Consider the following 12192-nt stretch of genomic DNA (forward strand, 5'->3'; position numbering starts at 1 on the left):
GCATCTACTCAGCAAGCATTGCTTTAAGTTAAATGAAGACATCAAACCCGATGGTTACATTAAACCACCCATGGTCATCATAAAAATCGCTGAAATTATACGGTGTTGTTGAAGATTGTTGAATTATCACTGTGATTAGTTTAATCGTTGACTATCGAAACCCGCTGGTTGGTGACGGCGCGCGGCGCTTGTGCCCGGGTGTATCTCGTATTTACACTAAGATAGCCAGATTTCCGAATTTTCCGGGATTTTTTTGGTATAAAAAGTACTTACACTGACGCTTTATTATAGGTAATCACACTAGCTGATCCCCATGACTTGATTCGCGTTGAATTAGGTTTTTAAAATTCCCGTGGGAACTCTTTGGTTTTCCGGGATAAAAAATATCCTATGTCACTCTCCAGATCTTTAACTATACCCATACAAAAAATCACGTTAATCCGATGTGAAGTGATTGACTGACAAAGCAACAAGTAAGTTTAACAAATCTAAATTAATGCGGACGAATTCACACAAAACATATTGTGTTTTACTTTTTTATTTTTGTTTCACAGATTTAAATAAGGTAAGTTCTGCATACTTAATGGCAGCACTTACCTTATTTCAATTTGTCCTACGTAGGTTTCTACATTATGTTACTGTCCTGGATTAATGTATTAATATTTGGCAAACCTACTGCGGTCTCACTCAGCAACTCATGCCTATTGCCTTTAAAGCTTTCTTTTGTTGTCGTAAATATTGACCGAATATAAAAGTTCCGAGGTCAACCACTTCATTAACTCCAGGCACAGGTGACAAGAGAAATATTTGTGAACAACATTATTGACTGAGCGCTTTGATCGGTTCTCATAAAAAAATACACGCTAAGGCTGAACACACATTGGCTACTTTCGCATGAGAGACAGTTTTTCTATAGTAGATAAAATCAATCGGCCTCAGCTCTCAAGTGCTATGTAAGACTAAGCTGCTAAAATCAAAAGCTTGGCTGTTCACTCAGCGAGAGCGCCATTTCCAATCCCCAATCTCACTTCATGAAGCCCTCGGCAACCTGGGCGGTAGGTATACTCGGCTTCTGGAGCGAGCTTGGATGGCTGGATTACTCCAGCAAAAGTCAATGAGCTTTAAGCCTAATATATTGATAAGAGTAAGAGTACCTATATGCGTATAGTAAATACCTGTTACATGCAAATAAGTTTTACAAAATAAATCAAACACAATAAATAATCAATAGCTTGGCAACAAATCACGGCATCTTGCCAACAATATTACAAAATTGCCGACATGAGCATAATAGATTGAATTGGTACCATGCTCTCTATACTATGTACCTATCTTTTTTTTAATGAATAAATAATATAAATTACCTGCTCTAAAAAGTAATTACGGCAATTACGTATCTGGTCATAATCCCTTTCATTATGATCAAATAAATAGGTGGATGTCTAATTATATTTAACTTTTTCCCATAAATCAGCTCATAGACCTCCATCGGTTACTATCATTTTCGATAATTGTAATTCATATCTACTCTTTATATTATTAACTTTAAACGTTACGACTCCAGTACACATTAACCCAATGTGTTTGGCAATTGCCGGCCAATTTAAGTGTTTGTATGATAGCTCATATAAGTCTTCAAGCTGCACGTGGAAAATATCATATAGCAAGCGGGTCTGAATGATTGTACACGTTTGCCGAAGTTGGGCCAACGTGTATTCTCTTTAGGTTTGCTACGATATTATCTCGTAAAAACACGAAAGTTGATTAGAATTATCGATGTGTAGTTCCATAGGCGGTCTAGTCGAGTAGCTGAATAATTCAATTAAGTGCCAACCCACTAGCGCGGCACGTAGCGTGCTGCGCGTGCGTTTTTACGAGTCGCGACAGGACGCGGCAAAAAAGAGTAGGTAAGTCCCGAAATGGAGGCAGAAAGATTAGTGCACTGGAAAAAAGCGAAACGTAGATACTGGATACATTTTCTATTCTTAGAACACATTCAACATGCTGAAAAGGCTTGCGCCAGAACGATGGTAAGAAGTCGCCCGCGTTTCAGTTACAAGCAGGGCGCGACGGTGCGACCGTGCCGAGTTGCGCCAAGAGTTTCCATACGAAATAAAAAGACGCGCGACGATCCGCGATAGGGCGCGCGCGACGTACTGCACTAGTGTGTTAATGGCACTAACAGCTTATTTCGTTAGAGCTACGTATAAATACGCCGAGTCCGACGGACGCACCCGCCGCGCGCCGTTGTCGGCCACGACACTAAATGCATATAAACATTGTTCCGTCTGAAATCAAAGCCGATTTGATTTTGCGGCCTTCATTATCGGTCTGGTTGTTCATTTCAATACGCTTTTGATCCTTAATGATTCCGCGGCAACAACGCTTTTATTCTGTTCAAAGGAAGTTTCTGTATTTAGGAAGCGGCGCTTTTGATATCGGCGCGACGTTAGCTCGGGATGTTGAATTCGATCCTGTCATTTCGTATCATTAATGATGCACGATTAAATAACATGCGGTAGTATATGAGATTTTAAAGGAACCATTATGGAATAAATACGGGCGATACGTGCGTAAATGCGATCCTCGCTCTAACGATGAGAGATAGGAAATAGCTTCAGGAGACCGTGTGGCGTGCACGGTTGGCCGGCAACGAGAGATAGTGGCTATCCAGCCAATTAATATGCCTAATGCTAACATCATTATTACTAGGCAGAGCGCACTTAACATAGTATATCCATTTACATTTTGATTTGTGTGGGGCTTGTGTGCGATTAATCGGGCAGCGGCGTGCGCCGGCGCCTCTGATTTATAGAGAACGAGCACCCGACCGCGCCAACTCTGCGCACGCTACGCCGGGAGAGCCTTTATAAACATTAGGTATGTGAGTCTATAGTCTGTAAACAAATTAATTTTTCTACGTTTCTATTACTTACCGCTACGGTGTGGAAAGCCCTTTGGCTGTCCATGTTTGAAGGGTAGGTAGGTACCTATAGAGACCATTCATGGAATCTATACTTAATAAATAAAATTGGAGTGTCTGTCTGTAATTTCGAAATAACTACCGCATATTAAGGTCATATGGTTATTTGAACGATACTATAACTGAATCACACGTTTTTAAAATTTTTGTCTGTCTGTCTGTCTGTCTGTTTGAAAAGGCTAATCTTGGGAACGGCTGAACCGATTTTGACGGGATTTTCACAGACAAGTAGAGAATTGACCAGGGAGTAACATAGGCTACTTTTTAACCGACTTTCCAAAAGGGAGTTATATTTTTCTACCTACGTACGCCGAAATCTTCGAGATTTCTTAACCGATTTGCGTCATTTCTTTTTTAATCGATAGAGGAACTTTGCGACATTGTTTCATAAAAAATTTGGAGTCCAACTCCTCAATCCTGATGCTGCAGGGGATCTGACCAATTCACGCGGGCGAAGCTGCGGGCATCAGCTAGTGTCAAATAAAATCCAAAAATCGATCAATTGCGAATCGAACTCGCACACGAAGGGTTCCGTACCGTCGTATCATTGTATGTTGTTACATTAATATATTATGGGAAGACACTGCCTCGTCAAACAGAGGTTTCACTTCATCAGGAGGCAGGGCCTCACACTACGTTTGATTAAGTTAATAAAGGTTTACCTATTTATTTAAAAAAGATAATAATAAATCTTACAAGGAAACACTTTTTTGGGATGTATAGCAAATTAAGCTTTTGATTTCTTGTATTCCAATTCAATTGGCATGAGACGTTAAGGTCTCAGCACACATATGGGATCGGAAAGGGATCGTCACCGTATCGCCTCGAGCCGTTCAGAATGATTTGTATTAAACTCCGTACTGCAACGCACACTAATCGGTATCATAACGTAATCGCCTCGCCTCGGAACAGGCTCCGAACTTGCAATTCCCGCGCTTACGGCTCATCGTCCCCGCGCTTACGTCTCTCCGTACCCGAGCTCACATCTCTTCGTCCACCCTTGCCCCTGTCCCCTATTTTCTTTTTCCTCTTCATCAAGTGCTATGGCTATGATAGCCAACTCACGTATTGTAAACCAAGACATAACCGTGCGCTACACTTAACTTTTGGATTCAAACTGATCTGGTGCCAACCAGGTCAGCCAGCGGGCGGCGCGGTAAGCGCGGTCTCGCCTAGCCGTAGCCGAGTTGACGTACAGGCGCTGCTGATACGCTTTCGTTACGTGCATACGGTAGGTTGACGCCTGGTTGACAGCGAGGCGAAAGGCGTTACGGTTACGATCCCTTTCCGATCCCATATGTGTGCTGAGACCTTTAACCGTTCATGGGAGGCCACTCAATTTAACGCATTGATTATCGCGATAATTATGGCGCTACATAAAAAATGTAAAACTGTGAAAATCATATACTTAGATATATATAGTGTCTATGAAAAGAAATACAATTAGCTACTACGTGGCTATTACCCATATTTTTTTTTGCTTTAAATAAGGGATTAACACAAATAGGCAGTGGTTTCACCAAGAGTGCATCAATTTATGATGGTGCTTGTGATAAAAAGGTATTAAAATAGGTCCAACGTATGTAGCATTAAAATATTATGGCTCGTAAAACTATCTTTTCTTCTACTGGAAGTGCTAAATCTTTCCATAAACATAATAATATAAACCGCGCAGTAAGTACATGGCTGATTAACTTATTTTCTCACCCATAATTTTCTGTGCATAAAGTCAAAATTATATGCGATTATGAAGCTATACTATTTTGAATTATCAAGAGGGGTCTCTCCGTCACATGCTTCATACAAACGTAGTTCCAATTTCATTTGACTATTACGCAACCAAAGTCCATGAAATTTTGCAGACATATTCTAGAAACTAATATCTATGTTTGTGCTTTTCCAGATTTCTGTTAAAATATTCGATTTCAAAGTTAAACTTAAAAATTTACATACAAATCTTTGAGCCCCTGTAATTTTAAAACTACATATTTTTAGAAAAATTTAAAACACCACAGACACAGATATTAGTTTCTAGAATATGTCTGCATTTCATGGACTTTGGTTGCTCAATATTCAAATGAAATTGGAACTACGATTGTATGAAGCGAGTGACGAAGAGAGCCCTGTTAAAGTAATCGTAAGTAGATCTATAACTTTTATGACTTGGAATTAGAGATGTATTATTTCAGTCAATATAAGTAATTTGATAATAATATCACGTTATAACTTCTGCATCATGCTATAGTTAAGTACATTCGTACATACATACATTTTGCATTTAAGTATTTCAATATGCAATTTCCTTTGTTTTGTTCTGTAACGTTTTGATATGTTTTCCTTAGATAAGTAATCATCTTAGGTATACTAAATGCTGATAAGTTATCATCAAAACACGTTTTACTTACATTACGTAATAGGTACCAATCTTTATTTATATGAATCATTGTTGTCAAGAGTGGGCATACAATTTTACCTCCTTTAAACTCTGTGCGTGGGAAAGAGTGAATAAATCGCACATAATGAGTATCAGGAAATAGGCACACTTCACAAAATCATTTAAATTATGCACTTTACTGTTAATTTTATAACCGTTACGAGCGATATTTCGATAATAGTTTATAATGACACAAAAATAACCGTCTTCACCCCCGCGGGCAAGTAACACATTAACCGCACCAGTCCGTTCAGCTGTCGCGTAATATTTTTCATGCAGATTTAAATCAATTTTCAAATTACAAGTCGCGTAAAATTTGCGTTTACGACACGTTCGCTGGGACCATTAAATTAACTATCAGATGATCAGTGGTACTCGGTGAACGGCAGCGGTTGTAAAGTTAACCTAAAGTATACTGCCAAAGAATTTTTCAACTAAACTGATACGAACCGCCACGAACCGCTAAGAGCCTGTCCAGAAAGCGCGATTTGCGCGCGTGTCAACTCGCGCGTAAGCACTCGCGCGTTCTCGAGATACTAGAGCTACATACATCCCGTCCAGATGCCCTCGCGCGTTACCTCACACGCGCGTAAAACGCTTGCAATGAGCGGGACTCTCGACTCGCGCGTTTTACGCGCGTGTGCCGCGCATATCGAGATACTTCGGCGCCATTGCTGCGTCCAGTACTACGCGCGTGTCCGTGGCGAGTGGACGTATTCGGTTCAAAATGGAGCGTGATAACTTTGACACAGAACTTTTTATCGACGAAATTGAGAAAAGGGTAGCTATATGGGATATGGAATCATCAGATTATTCTAATAGAATCATTAAACGTAGGAACTGGGAAGAAATAGTAGAAATTTTTTGTGAAGCTGGTGATTCCGAGGAGAAAAAAAAAACTTTAGGTAAGTAAATAATACTTTATTAAATAATATTATTCCTTGCATAGATTTTACAGTAATAAGCTATATCATTTTATCTTGCCAAGGGAGTTTGTCTTCGTTAGCAAAATAATCAGCAAATCTATCTCTTACATTCAATGATCTCGCATTAGGCCTCACTGCCTCAGTGTTCAAATTAATCAGAGATGTTTCGTAGAGAGTGTGATCATACCTGTAGCCATCCCTTAACCTTACGTAGTTATGGAGAACACAACAAGCCTTAATGATGTTTTCTGCAAATTTTATGTCCACATTCAACGGTCTATGAAATATTCTCCATTTATTTACCAAGATGCCAAAGCAACATTCAATGTAGCGCCGGGCCCTGGATAAGCGATAGTTGAAAATTCTTTTTTTGGTTGTTAGAGATTTACCGCAATAAGGGCGCATTATATTTTCAGACAGACTAAACGCCTCATCTCCTACTATGACATGAGGTAAGGGGGTTGTATCTGTTTGCGATATTGGCTTTGGATCTGGGATATCTAAAGTTTTCTCGACAAGTTTTTTATATAAAATAGAGTCTTTAAAAATTGTGGAGTCATTACTTTTTCCATATGCGCCTATGTCCACTGCAATAAAACAATAATTTGCATCGCATACGGCCAACAAAACAGTTGAAAAATAACTCTTATAGTTATAAAAAAGAGATCCAGAATCGTTAGGTTTTATAATACGGATATGCTTGCCGTCAATGGCGCCGATGCAATTTGGAAAATTTGTGTATTTTTGAAATTGTTTCGAAATTTCTTCCCATTCAGCTTTCATTGGTTCTCTCATTACTATATTTTGCAGTTTGTTCCATATGACGTAACAGGTTTTCTGTACTATTTCGATAACTGTAGACTTTCCTAATCTGTAGGCATAATGCAGGTCCGCAAAATAACATCCTGTAGCCAAATATCTGAAAAAAAAGTTACATAAGAATTATTATTTTATTCCAATCTTTTTATTGTTTACAGGTACTTTATTGCAGAAGAAGTGGAAAGGGTTGCGTGATGGCTTTGTAAGAGAAATGAAGAAGAAGAAAACCACACCGTCTGGATCAGGAGCCTCCAGCAAAGCCAAATATATTTATTTTGAACGTTTGATGTTCCTCGAAAGATCGACACGGAATAAAATAACTGAGAGTAATATCAACACCGCGTCTGTTGCAGTTGAAGAACAGGAGTTTTCGGGCGATGGGGAAGATGTAATGAGACCTCCACGTAGTCAGGCGAAAAAGAAGAAAAAACTAAATGCAGCCGACGAAGAATTTCTTTCCATCATAAAAACAAATTTAGCATCTGGAAATCAGCCACAGACATTAAACCAAACGGAGTCAGATGATGACAAACTATTTTGTTTGTCCTTACACAAAGAGCTTCTTAAAGTACCAGAGGAACACAGACTTCAAACAAAAATTGAATTAATGAAAGTACTTCAAGCTCAACAAGTACTGTGCCTTAAACCTGCAGCTGCTCGTTCCGACTACCAACCTTCGTCACAATATCATTACCAAACAGGAATGACTCAACGTGGACAGAGAGATTATTTTGGAGAAACAGGGTATACCGCAACAGACCCTTCAACATCTTCGTTTCCACCTGCAACCTTTTCGACTTACAATCGAGGTTATTGTACTGCTTCACGACCACCAATGACGTCTAGCTACAAAACCCCATCACCGGCATCTACACAAGATTCCAATGAATCTGAATTAATGGAACTTTACGATAATTAAATTCAATATTAAGTACCTACCTATATAAGAATGATTCCTAATTTTTGTTAATTTTGTTCAAATTCTTTATTTTTGTTAATTAGGTCTTAGTTTATACTTACTAAAGCTATAAAAAATATTACCTCAAAGTAATCACGAGTTTTTCTTCTGCAGAAACAGTATCCCGTACCACATAATTTTGACAAGGAGTCAAATCTTCTTTGATAATTTCTAGTAAATCATCAAACGATGCTACTGACATCCGAAAGTAGTTGAAAAACTTTTCACTATATTCTCTGAGTTTTGGGTATAAAGTTATAAACATACTATGCGTCATTCTGTCGCGTAGAATGGGATGCACGTTAAATCGTCGACTTTCTCTTCGTTTACGACGTCTCCATCGACGGTATGCAAGCCACAACAGAACCGCTTTATCCGAGTCCATGTTTATAACTGGCCTAAAGCCGTCTCATCACATGCGCGCGTGAAACGCGAGTGATTTCGCCGCATCTGGACGCAATACAAATCAAAACGCGCGAGTGGACACGCGCGCAAATCGCGCTTTCTGGACAGGCTCTAAAGTGTAGAAACGCCCTTCCGGTGTAATTCCGTCACGTAGGTACTTAGTAGGTACGGACAGCTTGTTCCTACTACAACTATACTTCACTCGAGTGTTCTAGTCAAGCGCACTCCACTCTATCCTCCTCAACTCAACCTCATCATATCTCTTTATAAGCCTTAATTGCCGTTAAGCGACTAAATAGAGCTATTACAATATCTACTTATTACTAAGGCTGCCGTGTAAGTAGGTACCTACTCGTTACACATTATAACCAGTCTATCCGACTGTCGCATAAGATTTTTTATGCAGATTTAAATCAATTTTCAAATTACAAGTCGCGTGAAATCTCCTTAACGTTTACGGCTTGTTCGCTGGGAGCATTAAATTAAGTATCAGATGATCAGTGGTCGGTAAACGGTAGCAGTTATACGGAGCGAGTCGGGAGCCCGCGCCGCCCACTCCTGTGATTTATCCGATCGCTCCACCGCTCCGCGCGATTTACTACCCGTTGAAATATCTGTAGATCCGTGACGAAATTTGCTTCCATTCCGTCGCATAAACTACTCAACGCCTGTTGGAATTCACCGCTAATTTGTCTAAATACAAACGCAATGGCGTCTGTTAAGTGCCTTATGAAACGAACAAGTTAGTTTGTTAACTATTACTTACCTATTGTTAAATTGGATCCAAGAACATTCTTCTATACAATCTTGCCAGTCTGGTCTTATCTGTAATTTCTAAATAACTGTCGTTTATTAAGCTATTATGGTTCATCAGAGGTGAATTTCCTATTTTTTACAATACAAATTTCGAATTATGCAGATATTTAATCTATGCAAGAAGTGATAGCTATAATTCCGGACAGTAAATCAATCCTAAGGGATTCTAAAAACCTAAATTCATGTACTTACACGTAGTCGTTAATTAACTTGCGAAAAAGCGATGGTTAGTCACATCATCCCATGGGATATGAGTCCCGACTGAAAATGATCATTTACAAATCGGGGCTACACATGCAAGGCACGTTTGAAAGCTTCATCGTGATCAATCCATCGCTAGCCAACTACTGAACACGGGTCTCCTTTCAGAATAAGTATCATTTAAAGCTTATTACATTAGCTTGAAAATGACACTAAACTCTATGGTTAACTTAGTATACCTACTTATATAGAAAAGTTACTACTTATATGCATATGTCTGAACTATTCCAAGGATATCCAGTATCCACATAAGTAGGATTACCAATTATACATATACAAGATAAACTTGTTAAGTAGGTACTTATTTTATTTGATTGATGACAAAATTTTATTTAAATATTCAAATTTCACCTTTTAGTTACCGGCTATTAATTATTATTCGACACCGAATAATTTATTATTGATTTTATTCGGTATAATATGATCTTCATTAAACTACTAATAATGGTAAGATCAACACGACGCGACACCTTAATTTAGAATGAAAGGTAGATACAGCAATCTATTCAGACAGATCTTTTTAATTTTTTCAATATTTCAAACTCTACTTTTGGACACGTCAGAAACATTGAAAATACGTAGACGTACATTGTAAAAGCTTTCCTTAATGGAATTGCTTGTTATGGCAACAGAAAACGTTCCAAGTGAACCGCAATCAGCTTTTTTACTAGCCACTGGCATCAAAAATCGTCGACATTCCATCTACACGCACGAAACGTTTTGCGTTTGGCACCTTCTAGGTAAACGCGTCCCATCTTAGACAACATCATCACTTTCCATCAGGTGTGATTGTGGTCAAGCGCTTACCTATAGTGAATAAAAAAAAAAAAAACTAGCTGTGGGGTTTACTACCACAGTAGGAGAGGTTTACGTGAAGAAATTAGAGGTTTCTTATAACATCTTATTGAACCTTTGCGCTGCAGATGTTTAAAAACATATCTACAATTATGTACTAGTACCTATTAGGTTGTGCTTCGTTCTAAAATACTTGATTAATAGGAATAATAAGGCCGGAATTCTTTTAAGTAGCTTTCTAGGTATCAGTGAAAGGATTTTCAAAGTTGGATCATTATTTCTGGAGCTGTCATACAAACTACCTCGCCTGTTTATAATATTCGTATAGATTGGCCTCGTACACGATGTACCGACCGTGTATAGACGCCTTTATAAAATCTGCCAGCAAAAAGAGCAACGCTTACCATCTGATTGCAAGTCGAATAACAATGCGCATAAATCGCAAGGGAGGCTAATATCGCAACACCAGCTTTGCAGCTTTCGTCCAGCTCATAGTCTTGTCAGCCCGCGGAAATAAAACTACGGTAAGCTCCTGAGTCCTGACATTACCATGCCCGTTGCTTTAAATAATCGCACATTTGTAAACTGAATCGTGCCGCATAAAATATTTTACCCATATCCGAAATAAGTTAAAATTCATATTTCTTTTTTTGCAGAAACAGTTCTTACGTACGTTATGTATTATTTTTCTAGTAGAAATATTTCACCTTACATGCAAAATTACATTTAGCTATTGCTTCAAATTTAAAAATTCATCTAATTATATACGTTTGGGATAAGAGTTTATATTATTTATGTCAGTTAATTTATTTATTTGTGTGTAGGTATGTCTGTTACGAATAATCTAAGGACTACCTTAACCAAATTTTTAGGTACTTTTTTCGTAGTTACCCTAAAGAGCTCTGTAGACCTAAGTTACGTTATTATTTTTCAGTTTAACGTTTAAAAATTTTAAGGAAACTCAACCAGTCGCACTATATGACGCCTGATCAAGAGGATTTATTAGTAGTCAAATTCCTAGGAGTGCATTTCAATGTTTCAACGATGATGATGGTAATGGACAAGGATTTGAACAAATTCGTTGCATGCGGCACGCATAAGTGTGCGATCGGCTTTGTTTATGAGCATCCATAGTGTTTAGGCGCCCACTCAGCCACACAGTAACCATATAAATTTATCACTACCACGTATTATTGCTTATTGGTTCATATTGCTTCCAGTGTGTAAAGATAATCGCGAAAATGATTTGCGGCCTCATAACATATCGTTTGAAAAACGAATAAGTACTTAACAACCTTTTTGTTTCGGATGAATTAGTAAATGTACCTAATAAAATCAATAAGTGAATATTTTTCTCTTTCACTCTTTTTACATTCCCATGAGAGTTACAAAATATGATGAATATAGAGTAGATCTAGTAGAGAATCGGAGCGCATTCATAAGCAACATCAATTGAATAAACAAGCTGATTGTCACAACTTCGTCCTGTGGATTTAGAGATTCTGGGACGATAACGATGGAATTTCTCAAAATACTTGCTATAGAATGAATAAGTATGGATGGATCAACGCTATAGTGAAACCTTACATGCATAGAACATTTCTCTAGATCCAACATTTAGACTATTCGTTGTATAATATTATGAGTCAGCCTTTTGTTTTATATGTATAAATTAGAAAATAAGCTATTGCCCCGAACTTTTAGAAAAAAGATCTTTCATCCAAGAACGGATTGAACTGGTATTTGTAACCACCGTTTATCTAACACACAGCTTATTAAATTCGAGGAAGTAAAT

The 12192-nt window shown here is 38.2% G+C and overlaps 2 protein-coding genes across 3 annotated transcripts in view; one reads left to right on the top strand and one right to left on the bottom strand.

Annotated features, from left to right (window-relative positions):
* Positions 1 to 6144: 6144 nt before the first annotated feature.
* The window catches only part of LOC123870135, a 275095-nt gene continuing 269047 nt past the window's right edge, over positions 6145 to 12192 (top strand). For both annotated transcript variants that reach the window (XM_045913310.1, XM_045913311.1), the window contains exons 1-2: positions 6145 to 6322; positions 7321 to 8641. In XM_045913310.1, coding sequence (XP_045769266.1) covers positions 6145 to 6322; positions 7321 to 8081 — 939 coding nt within the window. In that variant the 3' untranslated portion in view covers positions 8082 to 8641. The remainder of the gene's footprint in view (positions 6323 to 7320; positions 8642 to 12192) is intronic.
* LOC123870130 (protein ALP1-like) lies at positions 6316 to 8505 on the bottom strand. The gene is made up of 2 exons (XM_045913304.1): positions 8204 to 8505; positions 6316 to 7262 (listed from the first exon to the last, which is right to left on the bottom strand). The coding sequence occupies exons 1-2, from the start codon at positions 8503 to 8505 to the stop codon at positions 6383 to 6385; spliced, it is 1182 nt and encodes a 393-aa protein (XP_045769260.1). The 3' UTR covers positions 6316 to 6382.

The sequence above is a fragment of the Maniola jurtina genome, chromosome 12, assembly GCF_905333055.1.
Source record: "Maniola jurtina chromosome 12, ilManJurt1.1, whole genome shotgun sequence".
In the NCBI taxonomy this organism is placed as follows: domain Eukaryota; kingdom Metazoa; phylum Arthropoda; class Insecta; order Lepidoptera; family Nymphalidae; genus Maniola; species Maniola jurtina.

Coding starts and splice junctions, on each gene's coding strand:
- LOC123870130 (XM_045913304.1), bottom strand. CDS start 8,505: ATGGACTCGGATAAAGCGGTTCTGTTGTGGCTTGCATACCGTCGATGG. Junction 7,263..8,203: donor AAACTCGTGATTACTTTGAG/GTAATATTTTTT, acceptor CTTTTTTTTCAG/ATATTTGGCTACAGGATGTT.